The sequence below is a fragment of the Coloeus monedula genome (assembly GCF_965178545.1).
Source record: "Coloeus monedula genome assembly, chromosome: 22".
Taxonomy (NCBI): Eukaryota; Metazoa; Chordata; class Aves; order Passeriformes; family Corvidae; genus Coloeus; species Coloeus monedula.
This window is the reverse complement of record NC_138802.1, coordinates 6,922,489-6,942,379: the sequence shown is the minus strand read 5'-3', so window position 1 is coordinate 6,942,379 and position 19,891 is coordinate 6,922,489. Positions and strand designations below refer to the sequence as shown.

The 19,891-nt window shown below is 50.9% G+C and overlaps 1 protein-coding gene across 5 annotated transcripts in view; it reads right to left on the bottom strand.

Annotated features, from left to right (window-relative positions):
* Positions 1-280: 280 nt before the first annotated feature.
* The window catches only part of UBR4 (ubiquitin protein ligase E3 component n-recognin 4), an 82,774-nt gene continuing 63,163 nt past the window's right edge, over positions 281-19,891 (bottom strand). For all 5 annotated transcript variants that reach the window (XM_082295681.1, XM_082295682.1, XM_082295683.1 and 2 more), the window contains 20 exons: positions 19,421-19,594; positions 18,889-19,010; positions 17,818-18,015; positions 17,607-17,687; positions 15,310-15,397; positions 14,799-14,926; positions 14,327-14,434; positions 13,806-13,925; positions 12,513-12,703; positions 12,047-12,220; positions 11,477-11,576; positions 10,445-10,663; positions 10,097-10,210; positions 9,540-9,682; positions 9,089-9,214; positions 7,954-8,148; positions 5,952-6,176; positions 2,377-2,467; positions 1,379-1,541; positions 281-719 (listed from right to left, as the gene is read on the bottom strand). In XM_082295681.1, coding sequence (XP_082151807.1) covers positions 655-719; positions 1,379-1,541; positions 2,377-2,467; positions 5,952-6,176; positions 7,954-8,148; positions 9,089-9,214; positions 9,540-9,682; positions 10,097-10,210; positions 10,445-10,663; positions 11,477-11,576; positions 12,047-12,220; positions 12,513-12,703; positions 13,806-13,925; positions 14,327-14,434; positions 14,799-14,926; positions 15,310-15,397; positions 17,607-17,687; positions 17,818-18,015; positions 18,889-19,010; positions 19,421-19,594 — 2,825 coding nt within the window. In that variant the 3' untranslated portion in view covers positions 281-654. The remainder of the gene's footprint in view (positions 720-1,378; positions 1,542-2,376; positions 2,468-5,951; positions 6,177-7,953; positions 8,149-9,088; positions 9,215-9,539; positions 9,683-10,096; positions 10,211-10,444; positions 10,664-11,476; positions 11,577-12,046; positions 12,221-12,512; positions 12,704-13,805; positions 13,926-14,326; positions 14,435-14,798; positions 14,927-15,309; positions 15,398-17,606; positions 17,688-17,817; positions 18,016-18,888; positions 19,011-19,420; positions 19,595-19,891) is intronic.

Here is a 19,891-nt window from a genome sequence, read left to right as displayed (position 1 = left end):
CCTGGACACCCCATGGAGAGGGGACACGGAGCCAGGACAGGCCCTGGACACCCCATGGAGAGGGGACACAGCCAGGACAGGCCCTGGACACTCCATGGAGAGGGGACACGGAGCCAGGACAGGCCCTGGACATCCCATGGATGCTCCCTCTGGGAGCCTTCTGCTTCTGGGGCTCCTTGGCCAGAGCCAGGGCTGGACAGAGCAGCAGCTCTGGAAGGAAAAGTGAGAAACACCTTGGCATTGAGGCTCCTGGGTGGCTCAAGCACCAGTCAAACCCAGCTCACCCATTTGTTCGATTTATTTAACTTCAAAGAGGTGCACACTAAAGCATTAAGATTTACTGGTTTGGATTCCTCTCTGTACAAGTTCTTTCAAACAGCTTGAATGCACAGGGCTTTACAGATAGAAGCGCTGAAACACAAGATAAAACAAATCTAAATTCCAAATCACTCCATGAAGAAAAATTGTAGAAAATAAAAATAAAAAAAAAAAACAAAAACCAAAAAAGAAAACCAAAAAACGAAAACAAAACAAAATATTCCAACAAAAAACTGCAGCACTCCTCAGGGAAGGGACAGACTGCACAAGGAGGGACACTGAGGGGTGGAAGGCAAGCGATGGAGTCTCTGCCCAAAGCTTCTCCGTGCTGGCGGCTCAGGGGATGGAGTTCAGGAGATCCTTGAGGAAGCTGTCGGGATCGTTGATTTCTGACAAGAGTCCTTCGAACAGAAGAAGACAAGAGAGAAGAATCAGCCCCTGATTGTCCTGCCCCCACGAGGGATTTGTGCTGGGCCATGTGTGAGCTCCTGACAGCTGCAGGGTTATTTTAAGGCTGGACACGAGGAGGGTGAACCCTGTTGGATGCATCAGGAGGGACTGAAATGTGTCCATTAAACCCACATGGAACTGCTCTTGTGCAGCTCCAGGGAGCCAGCTCTGCTCCCTGTGTGGGACAGCGAGAAACTGGCCTGGGGCACAGATCTTGAGGGAAGAAAGAGCAGCTTCCCTGCAGGTTTTCAGCACCTCCTGACTCCTGGAGGCACCAAAATCCCTGGGGAGGAACTCTGGCTGCACCCAGCTGCCGCCTCTGGTGCCCGGTCACATCTGTTCACCAGCACCCCTCAAACACCTCCCAGCTGTGCTACAGATGTTTAACAGAGCAGGGGGCACCTGCAGGATCAGCTGGGAGAGATTTTCCTGCCTGGGGCTGCTCAGGTGTGTCCCAGCTGGTTTGGGACAGCTCAGGCCGTGGCTGGGCAGTGCTGGTGTCCCTCCTCTCCCTGTGCCACCCCCACAGGCTGCAGCAGTGGCAGGAATGCTGCTGTCTCCAGCCACGAGCTGCACAAGGCAGCCTATAAAAGGGCAAGCAAACACTCACCAGCCACATCCAAAAACTCGGAAAACGTTTCCACTGGCATGAATTCCTCCTGGAAGGTTTTCAGGGCCTTGTCTGCAGCCTCGTGTATTGGCATGTCGTTGTGTCGGATGAACTCAGCCAGAGAGAAGGACCAGCCTCCCTCTGTGTTACTGGTAGGCACCTTCTGACAGGGGACAAGGACACCAAATCAGGCCAAAAAAGAATTATTTAATTAAAAAAAAAAAAAAAAAAGAGTTACTGCAAACCCTGGTGCCTTCTCCCATTGCTCCTGGATTTCTATCCCTGCCTCTTGCAAACAACCACCAGAGGAAGAAATTCCCCAAGTGCAACTTCAGGACCTTTTGTTACAGAATGAAACAAGGTCCTGGGCATTTTCTCACCCCGAGTACTGACCCCTCTTTGGAAGCTGCAGGTTTCTTTCTGCCCCCACCTCCTTCCTCACCCAACCACTTCCCTGGCACAGCCTGGAATGTCCTTCCTTCCATGAACAATGAACAGGAAAAATAAGCAAATACACAGCACAGGAGTGCTGTCAGCTGGGAAAGTCTCTCAATTCTTCAGATACTGAACTGCAAGGGGTACAAAGAGAACAGGCAGCTTCCTGTGGCCTTTCTGCTTTTACAAGGTGCAGAAGAAAAAAGAAGGAAAAAATCCTTCCCTGTGAGGGTGGGGAGGCCCCGGCACAGGGTGCCCAGAGCAGCTGTGGCTGCCCCTGGATCCCTGGCAGTGCCCAAGGCCAGGCTGGACAGGACTTGGAGCAGCCTGGGACAGTGGAAGGTGTCCCTGCCCGTGGCAGGGGTGGAACTGGATGGACTTTAAGGTCCCTTCCCACCCAAACCATCCTGGGATTCTGAGAAGTTTTGTTTCCAAGGACCTTGGAGAAAGGGGCTTCAAAAAAACCCTTTGCCTTCTGTTTCAAACTCATGTAGCTGCTCAGGTGAGAAAGCTGCTAGAGCTGAACTGGGGCTGCAGTAGAGGAATCCCAGTGCTCTCCTTACCTTGAACATGTTGTAAATGAGATCTACAAGTGCCCAGAAGAGCAGCCCCGAGCGGTACGTGGCGTATTCCTTCACAGCCTTATCTGCCAGTCTGGGAGAAGGAAATGAGGCTGGAGTTAATCCTTCTATGAGGCTTTGATAACCCCCTGATGAACTGCAGGAAAGCTGAACAGCCACAGAGCCCAGCAGGGACATGCAGGGGATGGCTCTGAGTGAGCCTGGCTGGCTATCCCTGGCCGTGAAACACACACTGGGCACCTGAGATTCTCTGTGCCACAATTCCTGAGGCTGGGCAATCCCTTTGCTCCAGCTGTGCTGTGTGGCCAGAGCAGGTTTGCCAGTAAAACCTCATTCCACAGGAAGGAAACGAACACAGAGGGACGTGGAGGGCTAAGACTGCAGAGGAAGCCAACAGCAGAGTAGGAAAAAACAATGTTCAGCCCTTGTTTGTGTGTTCACTGCTTGGAGAACAGCAGATTCCTGAAGGAATAACCAAACCCAGGTCTCACACACAGGAGGCATCAGTGACAGAACAGCCTTGTGCTTCTAACTCATCAAAGCATTTCTGCAAGACTCTGAGGAAATATCTCGTCCTCGAAGAAATGGAGGAATTTCCATTTAATATCTCCTTGGTTATTCTCCTGCCAGGAAAGGACTTCTTCTGGAAATCCAGCATCTGGATTTAGAGCGTTAGGAATGCCCTAAAAGGTGCAGAGCTGTGCTGGGACAGCAGCTCCCAAAGTCTGCAGGATTAATCACAAACAGGTTCTGGCAAGGCGGAACCTCCTGCCAGCAGTTCTAATGGGTTTGGAATTTTCTTGCCTGTGCTCCTCAGGTACATCTGCCCCATCACGTGCTGCTTCCTGCTCAACACTTTGGAGCTTTGGAAAAACAAAAAGCCCTTTTTTGTGCACCTAGGACCAGCTCAGCTGCTGCTGCTGTGAGTCAGCAACACAACAGGGGGCCCCAACTGCAACCTGCCCCAGGCTGGGGCTTTTTGGGGGAAAAATGAACATTTTGCTGCTCTTATTAAAGGCTCCATTTGTGTGTGTGCCCTGAAAACAGACATCTTAGTAGGTGGCAGCCTGCTCGTACAGCTCAGCTTAATTATTTAAAGGAAACCCAATTAGTAAAGGTGACTAAATTTCCACGGGATGAAGAGCAACTTAGAGCGAGGCTAATTCTGGCCTCCCAAATACTGCAAGCCAGACTTTTCTTTTCATGTGAATGGGTTTGATCTAATTGGAGTCTGCTCCTTTAATTGAAAACTGAAAGGCCCTTGTGGGTTAGGGCTGTAGTTACCTTCTGGAGCTGCTGTGTTTCATTCCTGGGAGCTGGACAGGGACTGCCAGCAGAAAGCCAGACGTGGACACTGGGGAAGTCTCACTTCCCCCAGGAGCATTTTAGAAAGGTCACAGTGAAGAGCAAAGGGGAAAAAATCAGAAGGATCTTTTCCTTTCAAGCCCCAGAAGAAACCTACACTGAAAAACATCTGTAGGGTTTTTTAGCCAGAATTCTTGGTTCAGTAGCAATGAACACTCGGATCAGTTCCTTGGGATCTGTAAATTACATTACAAAACCAGAACAAAGCCGGGTCCATCCTGGTAATTTCATCTTTGGGTTTAAACGGGAAGTGTTTCCAAAACAAGGGAGCTGCTGAGCATCTCCCCCCTGGTACCGGTGGTCCCATCACTCCTGGCAGAGCCAGAAGCCCTTTTGGGCTCGATTCTCCCCAAATCTGACACTGAGCTGAGGAGCTGGGTGGGCACCTCCCCAGAGGACAGGGAATGTGGGGATTTGCTGCCTTGGAATGAGGGAACGCAGAGCCTTGCTGCAGCTTCCCGGGATTGGCAGGATGTGTCCGATCTCGAGCGGATCCTCAGCTGCTCTGAGATGCACTGAGGCTCCTGCAGCAGCTCCTGTCCCTCTCTGAGACTCACAGGTAGCAGCGAGTCCTTGAGCGGCCCCAGCCCTCACCCTGCTGTTCTCGGAACGGAGCTGCTCCCAGACAACACCCTGACCATGGAATGCTCATTTTAATCCTCTGCATGCAGACATCACCCTGGTGTCACAGCCGGTGCCTTCCTCTCGGCCTCAGCCTACAAATTCCAGATATTGGCACTTATCTGCAGAGCGCTTCACCAGCCATCGCCCTCTTCCTGATTCTCCACAAGAATAAATAAGCACGGCCCTTGGAAATCAGAATTGCCATATTGCAATTTCTGAGAGGCTTTATCAGAGGGAGGCTTTGTGCTCCCTTAGTCTGCAGAGATTAAAGAAAGCCCTTGAATAAACCTTGACATAATTCCCGAGCACTATTTCTGAGTGTGTTCCCCTGAAATTCCAGAGATTGGATGCTTTAGCTGGAAGTTCCTGCCTCTGCCTGTTCCAATACAGAACCATTTAGTGAGGGTTTAAAAAGCTGCAAACCCATCCCCTGCTTTGCTCTGCCAGCCCACAGGAAGAGCTGCACACCCCTGGGCCTCCAGGACAACATCTCCTGGATCTGCTGGACCCCTCCTCTTCCCCAGGATTCAGACAGGGAGCTGGAAACAGGGAACAGGAGCCAGGGGGAGCTCGAAAGCAGCACAGAGATCAATAGAGGAGCCCCTTTCAGAGCTCTCTCCTTTTTCCAAGAGCACTGGTTCATGCTGGGTTTGTACAACTACAATGTAATGACTTTATCAAACACCTAATTAATGTCATCAACATAAGAATGCCCTTTAAGGCGACTTAGAATAATAATGAATTGATTCCTAATTATGACAGCTATTTCAAATCATCCTTTCAGAAACCGGAATTCCCTTTCCCTCTCTGGAAATATTGTGCCTTTGTCAGGCAGGCACAGCCACTTATTCTCGTGCTTCAAGTGCCTGACAGCTGCTATTGATTTTTTTCTTTTTAAAAAGCAACGGCATTTGATTTCTATTTCTATTTTTCTATTTGAGGGAGGCTGGAGCACTGATCAAAAGGGCCCAGAACGAGCTTCTTTAGCGAGGCAAACAGGGAGTGAGGCACAGCTCGGAGACAGCTCATGGCTGGAGCTGCTGCAGTGCTGAGCTGGGGGAGGGAAGAAGGAAAAGCATTGTTTCCATTGATCAGCTCATTGATCCACTCCAAGAACACCCAGAACCGAGTGCTCCTGCTCATTGCAGCCCTGGGCTCAGGACCAGGCTGGACGGGGCTTGCAGCAACCTGGGCTGTGGGAGGTGGCCCTGCCCATGGCAGGGGGTGGCAATGGGGAGGCTTTTGGGTCCCTCCCAGCCCAGCCCAGCCCAGCCCAGCCCAGCCCAGCCCAGCCCAGCCCAGCCCAGCCCAGCCCAGCCCAACCCAAGCCTGGCTGGGACTCTGCAGCTCTGCAGCACTGAGTGCAAAGGTTACTCAGAGGGGTTAACACGCGGTGTAAACTACACGCTCTCCATAAGCTGCGGTGGCTCTGTGACAGTGACATGAGCGGGTGTGACAGTGACACGAGCGGCTCTGTGACGGTGACACAAGCTCTGTGACAGTGCCAGTGACCCGCGGGGCTCTGTGCCAGCGGCAGGAGCGGTGCCCAGCCAGGGGAGGGGACTGACCTGCTGGCTCCGCCCGGGGACACCACGCGTGCGTGGGAGGTGACGAGGAGGCGGCGCAGGATGTCCCCGCGGATGGCCCTCCACCTCTCCGGGGGACAGATGTGCAGGGCCAGCACGGTGTAGTAGTGGGGCCCGTCCACCTCGAAGGCGCTCTCCACCCACTTCTCCCGGGGCTGCTCCAGGAAGCTCTGCAGGTTCTTCTCCTCCCGCGAGGTTGCCCGGGTTCTGCAACACAAGGAAAGCCTCAGGGGCTGCTCCGGCCCCGGCGGGCTCAGCTGCTGCTCCCCAGGAGCTCGGGGGGGCTGCCCATGCCCCCTGCCCAGGGAAACAGCTGGGCACCACCAGCCTCCCCCTAATTCATCCCCTGGCTGAGGATCTGCTCCCAGTGACGCACGCAAGCCCAGCAAACACATTTTCCTTGGAGCTGTGGGTGCCACTAGAGAGGTTTGCCAGGCAGCTGCCATTGCCCCAATGGAAGACAACACCACTGTAGAGGTATTTTTCCCTTTTTTTGGAGAAAAAAGACGGAGCCAGGCCAGCCAGGCCGGGCACTGGAGTGGAACCATCTCCCATGGGACACCGCACAGCGACTGCAGCTCCTGCAGCCAACCCGGATCCATTTACACAACTCCTCTAGTGCAAAAGCAACCCCTGGGAAGATAGAGGCCAAACCCAAACCCCAGAGACACTGCACTTACTGCAAGCTTGTATCAATACCATTTTACAACCTTCCTCCTTTCCCCCAGAGCTCCAGTGTCCCAGGAGTCCTGACACCCCAGAAGTGACAGTGCAAACCACGTGCCACAGGAGCCTTTGGGAAGCTGCATCACACTTCACCACACCCGCGGCTCTGCTGCACCAGGAAGAGGCTGCCAGCCAGGTCAGACCCTTGGTTTTTAAGTGAGATAAACTAAACTCTCCCTATCAGACATCAAGCAGCATCCCAGCAGATAAAGCTGTCAGGGTTGTGTGACCTTTTCATCTGCTGGAAGATGCAGCTGGGAGCCAAGCAGTAGCTCTTTGTTTTCTCCATTTCGTATTAAAAATTCTGTCTGGGAAGTACAGAAGGCCTTTTTCCACGTCTGCCCAGTGGGTTCTGGGCTCTGTGGTGCTAACAGCAGCCTAACAAGATGAAACAAATAGTTCCATTTATTTGTCTCCCAAAGGCCTGGAAAAACAATAGCACAGGGATCTGGAGATAGATATTAAAAACAAAAGACAAATTGTATTACAGCCAAAACCTTGATTAGTTCCAGGCGGGAACGTGAGAAGGATTTCACTGCACTGCATTTGGAGTGACCTTGGTGCGTATTTTAATATTTATACCCTCATCTAATTAGTATTACTTACTAATATCTAACTACTCAAATAGAGGATAAATATGGGCATCCCATTTTTGCAGGATCAGAACCAGCTCATGCATTCCAAAGCATCTGGGTGCCTACGGATGTGGCCATGTAGCCTCAATGTAGTGCCAAAGCACTGCTGTTTATTGGTAAAAAATAATAATGATAGCCCAAAAAAAAAACTAAAAATATCAGGAAAATCTGATGGACCTGAACCCTCCTCCAGGAGAATTCCAGGATGTCAAATCTGGAAACAAAACTGTGTTATTTGAACACTGAATAAAATGATATCAGGGTTAAGTTTTCAACTAACAATTACTTCATCACAGTGTCTCTTCTGCCTGCTCAGGAGAAAATTAAGCTGGCAGAGTTTCTTTAATGTAATAACCCTGTTGCTCACCCCAGAGGTAATAATTACATCTAGAATGGAAAGAGAAGCTAATTCCCAATTGCTTTTACTCAATAGGCTCCCTGTTATCCAGCATGTCCAGGCTTCACTCCCAACAATGTAAATCCTTAACAACCTACTTAAGATGTGCAATCCCGTTCCTCCTAAAACTTTGTGTGATTTCCCATCTTTCCTGCCCCGTGCACAAAGCAGAGCCCAGAGTGCAGCACTCAGAGCTGAGGGAGGGCAGGGTGAGGGTGGCACTGACGTGTTGAGCACGTAGAGCACGGTGTGGATGATGTAGGGGATGAGGTGGATGTTGCTCTCCCGGCCGCCTCCCCCGGTGTCGATGCTGAACGACTGCTCCATGGCGAAGCGCAGGAACAGCAGTTTGATGTCGTGCACGTTGAGCTGGTACGTGGGCTCCCTCTGCCCCGTGCACTCCTGGAGGTACGTGTTGTGTCTGCAAAACAGCAGGGAAACCTTCAGCAGGCTCCTCCTCGCACAGCACAGCCCAGGAGCCGAGCAAGGATGGCCCAGAGAAGCGTTAGAGAGTGAAGAGGCTGCACAAGGGCAGCCCCTGCTACCTTGGATTAACTTCCCCATAGGGAGCCTCTCGGCTCACTCTGGCAAATCCAATTCCATCTGCAGATATCTATCCACTCATCAATACTGTTTTCCCATGTCCAGGACCTCGGATACAGCTCCCTGGCTGAAATGCTTCCAGGAGGTTACCACTCCTGATCCCACAGAATCCCACACTGGGATTGGGAGGGACATTAAAGAGTATCCAGTGTCACTCCTGCCATGGGCAGGGACACCTTCCACTATCCCAGCTTGCTCCAAGCCCCATCCAGCCTGGTCTCGGACATTTCCAGGGATGAAGCAGCCACAGCTTCTCTGGGCATCTTGTGCCAGTGCACACCCTTCCACAGGGAAGACTTTCTTCCCAATACCTCATCTACACCTACACCCTGTCAGGTTCAAAATTTCTAATGTGACATTACAAACCCAGCACGAGGTGAACCAGAATCCTGCCAACAGCATCTCCATCTGCTCCAGGTAGGTGCTCAAATACCTCACTACCATCCCAGAGAAGTCTGGAAATCTACCCCAGGGAATCCACTGGCATCAGAAGGTTTCTTTCATACAAATGAATCAACATTGCACCTTCAGCAGTGAGTGGGGGCTAAGGAGGCACCGAAATTATTTACACAAAGCCAAGGAGCAAACAGACACCTGTATTTTTTAGGAGATTCACTCTTGATGGTAGAACCTGAAATGGCTCCGTTTTACCAAGATTCAGCTGCACCACCCCTGATGCCAAGATTTCAGAGGAGTATGTGGCAAGGCTCTGACTCACCCACATGCAACCAGCTGGGGAAGAACCTCTCTGTACTCACCGTGCCAAGCACGTGGCAAAAGCAGACTCAGGCACGTGGGGCCCCCACACGGGCAGGAGCCCATTGCACTTGGTGTTGGCATTTTGCAGGGCTGCGCTCTCCCACTCCTCACGGCCCCGAGCGAGTCTGCACGGAGAAAGGGAGCACGGCGGGCAAGTCAGGAGGATGCAAGCTTTTGTCTAAGGAAACATCCCAAAAATGACAAGCCCACAGCTTCTCTCAATGCTGGCCTTGGCAGAGTCCAGGCCTGGACTCTGCCAAGGCCAGCCTTGAGAGAAGCTGTGGAAGCAGACCCTGACAGAGAAGGGAAGAATATCAAAGCAGACCCTGACAGAGAAGTGGCTGCAAAGTGACCAACAACCAAGCCCACCCACACCGAGTTCCACGGTGAGTGTCGTGACCCCAAACCACCCTGAAAGGCCCTGAGCCCCAGGCTGTGGGCAGCCCGTACCTCACAGCTGCCAGGTGGCAGTCGTAGTGCACGATGTTGAAGTGAGACACGGTGCTGTAGCCCTGCTGCTTGCGGGGCTTGTTCTCAAACTCCTCGAGTGCCACGCGCTTGGTGAAGGTGTAAATCCCCAGTACCTTGGTGGGCTGCAAGGACACACAGCTGGCTTAGAAACCACTCAGCTCTGCAACAGGTCACATTTCCTGCTCTTTCCACACCACACTGAATTGAATCTCTCCCAGTCTCAACCTCAAGCTTAAACTGATACTGTGTTTAAACTGCTTAAACTGATATTTGTATTCACTGAAAACACACTTCCACTTCCCAGCCACCTCTGGAATTACTGATCTCAAGAACCAACCCTGAGACTTCTTGATCTTCCAGTGCCAACACTTGTGCAGCCAGACACTGGCAAGTCCCCTTAGGAGGTGAGAGGGCTTTGAAAATGCACCTCCCTTCACCTGGAAGTTGAATCTCCCTTCACCTGAAAACTGAATCTCCCTTTACCTGAAACTTGCATCTCCCATCCACCATGACGTGGAACTTTTAGCTCCCACTACCTGGAACTTGTATCCCTCCCGGCAGATGCAGCAGGTCAGTCCCGGTTCCTCTATCAGCTCCTCCATCTGTTTAAGCAGCGCAGTCTTGGTCACCACCTGGCCCTTCTCATTTGTCTGGAAGAGAGAAAAGCTCAAGCAGGTTAAACAGAATGACAAACCACACCAGCCCCACCACTGGCACTGGAATGCCCATCCCACTTCCCAGCAGCCGTGTTCCCTCTCCGGCAGCACCAGGCAAGCTGGGGGCTGGAGCTCTGCAATACCCATCAAGAAATCATTTTACACACTTCCTGCTGAGGCACTTTGAGCAGGGCAGGAAGAAAAGCCCCTGAACGACCCAGCCATTACCGTCATGCCCAGGGTGCCCAGGGCCTTCTGCCTCATGGCCATGGCCATCCTCTTCTTCTCGGCGCGCGTCTCCTTCCGCGCGGCGTCGATCTTCTTGTTCACCTCGGGGTGTTCCCTCAGTGCCTCCAGGAGGTTCTCTGCCAACGTCCCAATCCCTTCGTCACTCGACACCTGCTCCAGTTTGTGCAGGTTGGTGATGGAGTCTGTTCCTATTAGCACCTGGCAGGGATGGGAACGCAGCACTGCTCAGGAACAGGGGCTCAGGACAGGGCCTGTCCCCTCTAATCCCACAGGGACAGCAGCCCTGAGCTGCAACAAGTGTCTTCCTTCCTTTTTTAATGCCCCTGAGCCCTAAAGCTGTGTGTAACACTGGGGCAATTTGCCTCTCCGCTGGCCATTACCAAGAGCTCAGATGGGGATGTTGGATAAAACATTTATTTTGTGGTAAGACACTGTATTGATGCCTTCAAACACCAACAAACACGCCCTGAGGAGCTTATCAATAATTACCTTCTTTTCACATCGGTGTGTCAGTCTCACACCACACAGCAGGAGGAAATACTGAAGTCAGAATCTCTGACTTTTCCAGATGATGCCCCAAGCTGCCCAGCAGAGGCTCAAGGCATCAAGACAAAGACACAAAGTCACGTTCCCAATCTTGTTGTGTGACACACAAAACCCAGAGGATGCTCTGCAAAGGCAGAACTTGCCCAGGGAATACCTGAACAGCTTCCATATCTATGCCTACTTTGGGATTCCCAACAGGCTTTCATATTCTTGGAACAGGTAAGATCAGGAGAACTGGATCTTCTCTCTGCTTTATCCCCCTAAGAAAATTCCCATCAGACTAGAACCAACATCTTCGGGCAGAGAAAAGCAGTGAGCAAAACTGTTCCAGCTATGGTGAGGATGACAAAACCCAAGACAAATGAGTGTAGAACCAACTCTTAGAGGAATTAACCCTCAGCTCCAGGCCCAAAGCAGAGTGACCATGCAGGCACGTCCCCCGTGCCTCCCAGGCAGTCTCCTCACCTGTGTTGCAGGGTGCTGCGTCGCAAGGCCTCGGAGCAGGCGCAGGATAAAAGGAAGTGCAGGTCGAGATAAGAACTTCTTCCATATGTCTGCATCCAAACTGCATGGAAAACCAGAGGCAGCAGCTGAGGGCCAGTGTCCCAGCCAGCAGCACAGCTCCAGGATGCAGGGAGGACTCCCTCCCCCGTGTCCCTTGTCAGCTAATTAATGAAGGGACAGCCACACTCCCACTTCCATGCTGTGCACAGCCACGGTGCCAACTCTTAGCCTGGGGAATTTATGTCCATGAGCTGGCCACCAACAGCAAAAACTCTGTTGCTGTGCAACAGGAGGGGACAGGCAGGAAACACGAGGATGGTGATATCCAAGGAATCAGCTTGGATGGGTATCAAATGGGAGGATTTCAGGCTTTTTAGCTCATCCCTGTATGTGCACTGCCTCATCAGACCTCTGAATGCTCCTGAACGTGCACTTGTTCATGGATTTCTTGGGAGATTGTGGGGATGGAATGAGGAGGATGTCCAGGACAGTCACACACATTAACCACACACATTAAGTAGTGACTCTTACTTCTTTGCACTGGGAATGTGCTTTTTCATGTAATCCAGGGCGTTCTGTGTGATTCCCTTCTGCAGGATGAGATCTTTCAGCTGATGGCCGTTGCTGTTGTTCTTTATTCCTGCTGCTATTTTACAGAAGCAGTCTAAGAAAACTTTATCATCTCCACTGTGCTCCTCATCATACCTGAACAAAGAGAAGAAATGGTCACTCTGCCTGTAATTCTCATTTTCATTATCACTGCATGATGTAGCTGCCCCAGCTCAGAGACTCAGAAAAGCCACTCAGGCCCCTGTCACCTCACAATACTCTCTAAGGACCTATTTCTCCAGCTAGAGCTCACATATTTCTTTCAAAAATGGCTTAGAAGTGAAAGAGGAAAGGAAGCTGAAGCCTGGCATTACACTGGAGTAAGCACCAGTGAGGAAATAAAGTAGAGCTGATTTCAGGGGCTTTTAGCTGAACTGTGCCAACGTACTTGTCGAAGTTACAGTAGGGCTTGAACCGATCCACCAGGATCTGCATCTTCTCCATCTCCCCAAAGGACAGGTAGGGGATGATGCGCAGCAGCCCCTGCAGCACGCTCAGGTTGGAGCGCACGAAGGTGCTGTTGATCTGGTCCAGCAGCATCACCAGCTGGTCCTTGTCCCCCGTGAGGAGCAGGTTGCCCTGGGAAGGAAGAAGAGCAGGATTTACATTCAGGAATCAATCGACAGGAAAATCCTCACTCTGGTAGCTGGAGGACTACTCCAGTTGTGAAGGGGTAGTTGCTGATAAAAATAAACCCCAGCCTCGTTCCCAAAGGTCTTGTGGGATGATATTGATGCCTTAGGTTTTAACTTTTAGATTTTTCAAGTCCTGTACTGCCTGGTGTGTCACTCTGAAGTTGAAGTGTGGCCTGGTAGCTGCTGTTCTCTCACGCTGGTCAGACATAACAAAGCCTCTCTAGGTTTGCTCTTCAAGGACACCTCGATCGTCCCAGGCCCCAAAATGTGCAAACTAAAAGGCTCTGAAGAGGAGGGGCAGACTTGGGGTAATTACATCATTAACTGAAATTATAATTGGAGAATTAACCCTGACATGCAAATGGACTGAACTTATAAAAGTGTGAAGAACCCGTGGCCCAGGGTCCATCTTGGGTGTAGCCTTTGGACTGCCCAGGGTGTGCCTTTGAAGGCCCTTCAAAGAAATATCTCCTTTTATTCTCTTATTTTTGTCTAGCCTCTGCTTTCAGGTGGCCACCTCAAGGCATCAGTATCAACTCCTCTAGCTGACAGCTGCCTTATTCCACCTACTGTTAAAGCATTTTCCAGGCAAAAGTCTAATAATTCCAACCCAAAGCACACCAGATTCCTGTCCACCCACAGCTTCAAAAGATGAGTGAGAAACTCTTCTTGTTGTCAGTCTGGTTGAGATTCATTTTATTCTCAATTAGCTGGAAAATCAATCATGTTTTCAACACATACAAAAACACTCCAAAAAACAAGGCCAAGCTGTGTCTTTTCTTGTCTCTCCCTGGCCTGTGGCCCAAAGCAGGAAGGAAAGGATCCAAGCAGTGCCTAACAACCCTCACCCAACCATGCAAGACCCATCCTAACAAAGCCTCGCAGTGCTTTTGCTTCAGGGCCCTCCTGGAGCCCTTCCCCAAGACCTGCCAGAAGGTAAGGAGGCTCAGACTCCATCAGCACCCCCCTGCAGCTCCTGGAGCTCAGCATCCCCGTGAGCAGGGATGTGCAATCCTGAATTCCAGGCAAAGGCCCCGGGCACTCACCTTGTCCTCGCTCAGAGGCTCTGCGTTGGATTCATCCAGAATGATCTCCATGATGCTGAGCACCTGCTCGGCCACAGCTGCTCCCCCGCTGTCCTTGCTCTCCTGCTCAGCCACCAGAGCCTGCAAGACATGGGGGCACTCAGGGGAGCACCAGCAGCCACTGGTTTGAGGTGGGAGCACTCAGGGGAGCACCAGCAATCACTGGTTTGAGGTGGGAGGAGGCACTGGAACACCAGCAGTCACTGGTTCGAGTGGGAGCACTCAGGGGAACACCAGCAGTCACTGGTTTGAGTGGGAGCACTCAGGGGAGCACCAGCAGGCACTGGTTTGAGTGGGAGCAGGCACTGGAACACCAGCAGTCACTGGTTTAGGGTGGGAACGTCCAAGGGATCATTTGCATGCCAGCACAGCAACACTTCCCATCTCTCGTAGTTGCCACAAGGCAGCAGGGCAGCCAGAAGTGGCTTAAATTCATGGGAATCCATGGAATAAACACTTCTGGAAGCCGAGGCTGTCCTTACCAAGTTGAGAGTCCCCAGCATGACATTCAGAGTGTTCATCTCTGGCTTGACCAGCTGCTGCCGGTTTATTTTCACCTTCACGCAGTAACTGAAGAGTTTTAGCAGCACCTACAGAAAACACAGACAAGGGATCTCTGTGGTACCTGCACAACGAGGGGGGGATTTTGCTGAAACTAAAAGCACCCAGTAATACACCTGATTACACTTCTGGGGTACAGTTCAGCCCAGATTTTTACATCTGTATATACATCTTAGCACAGCTTTGGTTTTCACATAAGGCCAAGGCAGGAAACGCTAGAGAGAGACAGGATTTAGTCTTACCAACTCCTCAGCTTCTACACACTTCAAATTCTGTAAGGAATTGTTAACCAAGAGGAATGGGAGAGCTCAAAGGAGATTGTCTAAACCTCATGGATGTCTGTGGCATTTTGCACCCTGTAACTCCTGACCCCAGAGCCAAAGGGAGACTCACGGTTAAGAGGTGCCGGCCCTGCTTGAAGTCCTTGATCCCAGTCAGTCTGTTGAGCATGCACTCCAGGCCTCCACAGGGGGCCATCACTCCTGCCATCTTATACACTTCTTCCTCATCCTCCTCCTCATCTGCAGGACAGACAGGGGTGGTGAGGACAGGAGCAGCCACAGGGACACGCTCGTGCAGTGGAAGCAGAAATGGGGCGTAGAGCAGCACGCATTTACCAGCAATTCAAGTCACTTCAGTTGTATGGAATTCAAAAAGAATTAAGAGCAGGAAGATGAAGAAGGGCTGGGCAGAATGGTCCCCGTGCCATGCAAGTGCTCACATTTGAAGCACAGCTTTAAAGCGCTGTTAAAATCCTCCTTCACTCGAGGTGAAGCAGGTAAATGCAGCAAAAGCAACGTCAATCAACTTTAAGCTCACTGCTGTGAGGATAATAATGTCATTGCTCTGCAGCAAACCTCAGATTTCAAATCTAATCCCAGCTTTCAGCAGACAAATGCATTACCAGTGGTGGAGTCGAGGGACTCGATGAATTCCTCCGTTGCATCTCCCAGTAACCCCCGCATGCGGTAAATGATCCTCATGGGCTCCCCCTGCAAGAGCAGAGCTTTTCATTAATTGTATCTCTGGGCACTCGTGCACAAGCCTGGTTCTGGTTTCAGGGTGTGCAGACACTGCAGCCCCAGCTCTCCCTCGTGCTGTTTCACCCGAGGATGGTAACACAGGGAAATCTTTCACTCCCTCATTCTCCCCTTCCTGAGATGAATTAAAAACAACAGTTGAGCCACCTGCAAAAACATCAGTAACTCATCCCATGGTCTGTCCAGCTTTTCTTGGCACTGCCAATTAATTGACAGACTGGTAATAAACAGTCTCTTCCTCCTTACATCTCCTCCAGGTTTCCTTCAGCACCAGTGAAAGGTTTAGCCAAGGAAAACGGGTTCATCTGCAAAGGAACACCTGCTTTCCATGGCAACCTTTCCTCAGAGAGTATGGCACAGCATACCTGGGAAATACAGGGAGCAGGCACAGCCCAGGAAATGAAGCAGGACAGGCTAATTGGACGAATGCTTTCAAACAGATAAAATCTGCAGTGATGGCAAAGGGAGGAGGAGTAAAAAGGCAATTTAATGAGCTTTCAGTAAGACAGTACCTCACTGAAATGATGCAGCCAAAAAAGCCGTGCTTTTACCCTGAGAAAGGGACAGTTTTCCAGATGCATTTCCAGCTGGAAATACTGACAGCATATCACAAAACTTTCCATTTTTAATCCATAGGTCTGAATAAAAAGCAGAAAAGAAAAATCCCAGATTTGGGAGCAGGAGACCTTGCAAGAGAAAACCTGTCAGGGATCGTGCTAAGCCTAATGTGGAATAAGCAGTGCTTAATGTCACTGCAAATACATAAGCACAGGGAAAGCCCCGGGGGGAAGATCTGCTCAAAGGCCACGCTGGCGACCAGCAATTAACACCACAGGGGCCCTGGTAAAACGGCAGATGAACAAAAAAAGCCACTGAGAGACAAGGGAAACAAAAAGGGGCCTGAGGTTGCGTTTCTTGTGCGCCTGTCGCTCCCAGGGAACGGGCGGCTCCAGGAGGTGCTCACAAAGGAAGACAGATGAAAGCTGTTCATCCACAGGAATGCTGAGCAAACTCTGCCTTTCACCATCAGAGCTGCTGCCTGGGAGAGCTGCACGTCAGCTCCAGCCTGGCATCCCACGGGAACAGCTCCTCGCTGCTCCCAGGGGCAGCACGGGGATCATTTCCACCAGAGACTGGATCAGAATTCAAATCAGAACTCACGGATTAACACCGGCACCTCACTTCCCTTTCCAGGCTGGTACCTCGCTAAAAAATTATCCCTCTCACAAGGTTTGGGCTCGATTTTGCAGTACTGAAGGCTTTGTTACTGAAATAAAGCATTAATGAGACCCATTTTATCTTCATTCACTGCTAACTGGCACTTTGTTTGAATTCTTCCCACAAATGATTTCAGGAAACTGAGGTTTCAAAGGTGATTTGAGGCCAGGAGGAAATGAGGAATGACCAAGAAATGTTGGGCAAATCAGTCTTGTTGTATGATCTCAAGTGCCTCTAAAAACCTATTTGTAGTGGGCAAGATTGAGCCTGATGGCCTCATTGGGAGTTCATTTTAGTGGCTACGAGGAAAGAAGGGAAGAGCTTGGTCTGGACCACATCCACCTCTGGAACAAGCTCAGCACATGAGGGACTGGACCCTTAAGACTTTTGGGTCCGTTTCTTCATGTGAAAAACACTCAACAAATACTATGAAAAGCAAACTGGGAGGATGAATCTGCCAAGTGCCTGAGATGCTGACGAAAAACACAAGAGCAGAAGTGCAAATATGGAGAACCATTGGATGTTCTGTGCATAAATAACTTGGGTTCGTCCCCGAAGCACAGACTGATGAGCAATCTGGTGTCCCTGTGTGTACACACACATGGAACTGCCGTGTGCAGATGGAGTGTGAAATGTGCTCTGAAAGGCAGCGCCAACGTTCAGCTCTCCCCAAGGGAACACAGGGAGTTTGTTCCTCAGGAAGAGTCACACGTGACACAGGACACAGCTCACCTGGGGCAGTGCTCTGCAATCACTCACGTTGCAGGGCTGTGCACAATCTGTCCTAACAGAGCACCAAAAGGTGCTGAGCAGTTACACCCAGTAAATTACATGCCAGGAAATAAATCCTGACTCGTGTGATTTTGATGTTTTCCCCTTTTTTTTTTGTTGGTATGAAGGACGGGTGCTCTGTGCTGTTAACATGTACAAAGGTAACACACACCTCGTTTGTGGGACACCACACCTTCTTGTAGACCTCAGCCACAGGCAGATCCAGACTGATGATCTTGTTGTTCACCAGAAGCTGAAAGGGAGAGAAGAACAAGTCAAGAACAAGCTCAGGTTGTTGCATCACCACCCCAGCAACCACCAGCTGCCCAAAACCGGCATCCCACAGGTCTGTGCAAGAAATCCCCACCTCAAGAAATTCTCACCTCCATCCCGCTGTCGTCCTCCAGCAGAGCCACCAGGTCACAGTCCTGACAGATCTTGTTCTTGATGTCCCTCATGAGAGGCCCAATGCCAGGCTCGTTACTGCTGTAGGGATTCCCTGGCATCCTGCCCTGCAGGAAGTCTTCCTGCTGGGGATCTTTCTCCAGAGTGACAAAGAACTCGGTGACTTCATTCTCTTCCTAAAGATTAGCAGCAGAGACAGAGCGAGTAAGTTTTTCCCTAACCATGCTCCCATTCCTGCATTTTTATGGCAGGATGTCCCTAAACCTTCACTCCTTTCCCCACTGGTGCATCTGCTCTGCACGCCACACTCAGAGGATCTCCAAGATCATTCAGCAACCAAATTCCTCAGGGAACTTGAACAGCGACCTCCCAAATGGGATACACTGGGATACACTGGGATAGAGCTCTGCACTGGCTAATGGCAAACCATGACTGCAGACACTGCTGTTCCTGGGGAAAAGGAACCAGATCTAGGGTTGCTAGAGGTGGTTGGTGGTGATTGTCCCCCTCTATCATGAGACCCCACCTGGAGCACTGCACACAGTTCTGTGCCTCCTCAACAAAAAAAGGACATGAAACTGTTGGAGCAAGTGCAGAGAAGACCATAGAGTTGCTCAGGGGACTGGGAAGAGATGAGAATGTTCAGCCTGGAGAACATAAGGTTGTGTGGAGACCTCAGAGCACCTCCCATGGTCTGAAGGGGCTCCAGGGAAGCCAGAGAGGGACTGTTCATCAGGAACTGGTGTGACAGGACAAGGGGGAATGGGTTTAAGCTGGAAGAGGGGAAATTTAGGTCAGATATTGGGAAGAAATTCCTCCCTATGAGGGTGAAGCCCTGGCACAGGGTGCCCAGAGCAGCTGTGGCTGTCTCATCCCTGGAAGTGTCCAAGGCCAGGTTGGACGGGGCTCAGAGCAACCTGGGATAGTGGAAGGTGTCCCTGCCATGGCAGGGGGTGGCACTGGACAATCTTCAAGTCCCTTCCCAAAGCACTCCCTGGCTCTGTTTAGGCAGTGTGACTCTCCTGGTGGTGCAGCCCTGCCCCACTCACAGGGTAGATGATGCTGCAGAGCCTCTCGAAGATGAACACTGGGGTCCGGTAGTCGTCGAGGCTGTAACGCTTGGCGGTCTCTATGCACACTGCCATGAACGCCTTGGTCTCAGACTCTGTGCCTGCCAACAAAAGGGAGCATTAAAATGGACACTGGAGTCAATTTTATAGATTCCACTTGAACTCAGCACACACAATAAATCCTCCTGCAGTCAGCCCCACGCTTTGGTGCTCTCTTCTTTTGCGAATCCCCTCGGTGAAAGATGAAAGGGATTTATTGGTAGGGTTACTAGGAAAGCCTCTGCATGACTGGGCTGCAGTAAAACAGCCCCATAAACAGGAGGAGGCTGAGATTCCTGGAAATAAGAGGAGACTAGAAATGCTATTCAACTTTTCTGTGCCAACAGGAAATACTGAAGCCATGAACCCCCCTGACTACAGCAGTCATTTAGAAAAGTTCTTTGTGTGGCTGTTCTGCTTTTTCATCTTGGTTGATCCAAAGGCTGGATTTCTGGAACACAGGTGGTTTTACCTGTTGTCATGTCCTCCAGCATCTCCAGCAGCATGTCCTGGGTCTCATCAATCAGCTTTGTCCTCTGCACCACCAGCTTCCTCAAGCACAGGTACCCGTTGAGCACCGTGCCCACCAGCCGGCTCTTGAAGTGCCTTTTGATGGACTCCACCTCCACGAAGGAAGAGAGAAGACCTAGAAAGCCACCAAAATTCAGGAGGCGGGAGAGAATTGGATTTCTAGATTTCATAGCAGCAAACAGGGCACAGTATCATAAAGATGGCTTGTTCCAACTCCCATCAGGCTGTGGTCTAAAGCTCACTCCTGTGAACTGAGTGGTTGGAGGCAAAAGCCTCGGCCTGTCTTGTAAACTGTAACATATGGAAGAATAGTTTGGGAATGAGAAAAGGGCCCAAGGAGTGTCCTAAGTGCTTGATACAAAATTCTGCACTCTTTGGCATTTTTCTGTTGCAAGCTGCTCCAAAAGCAGAT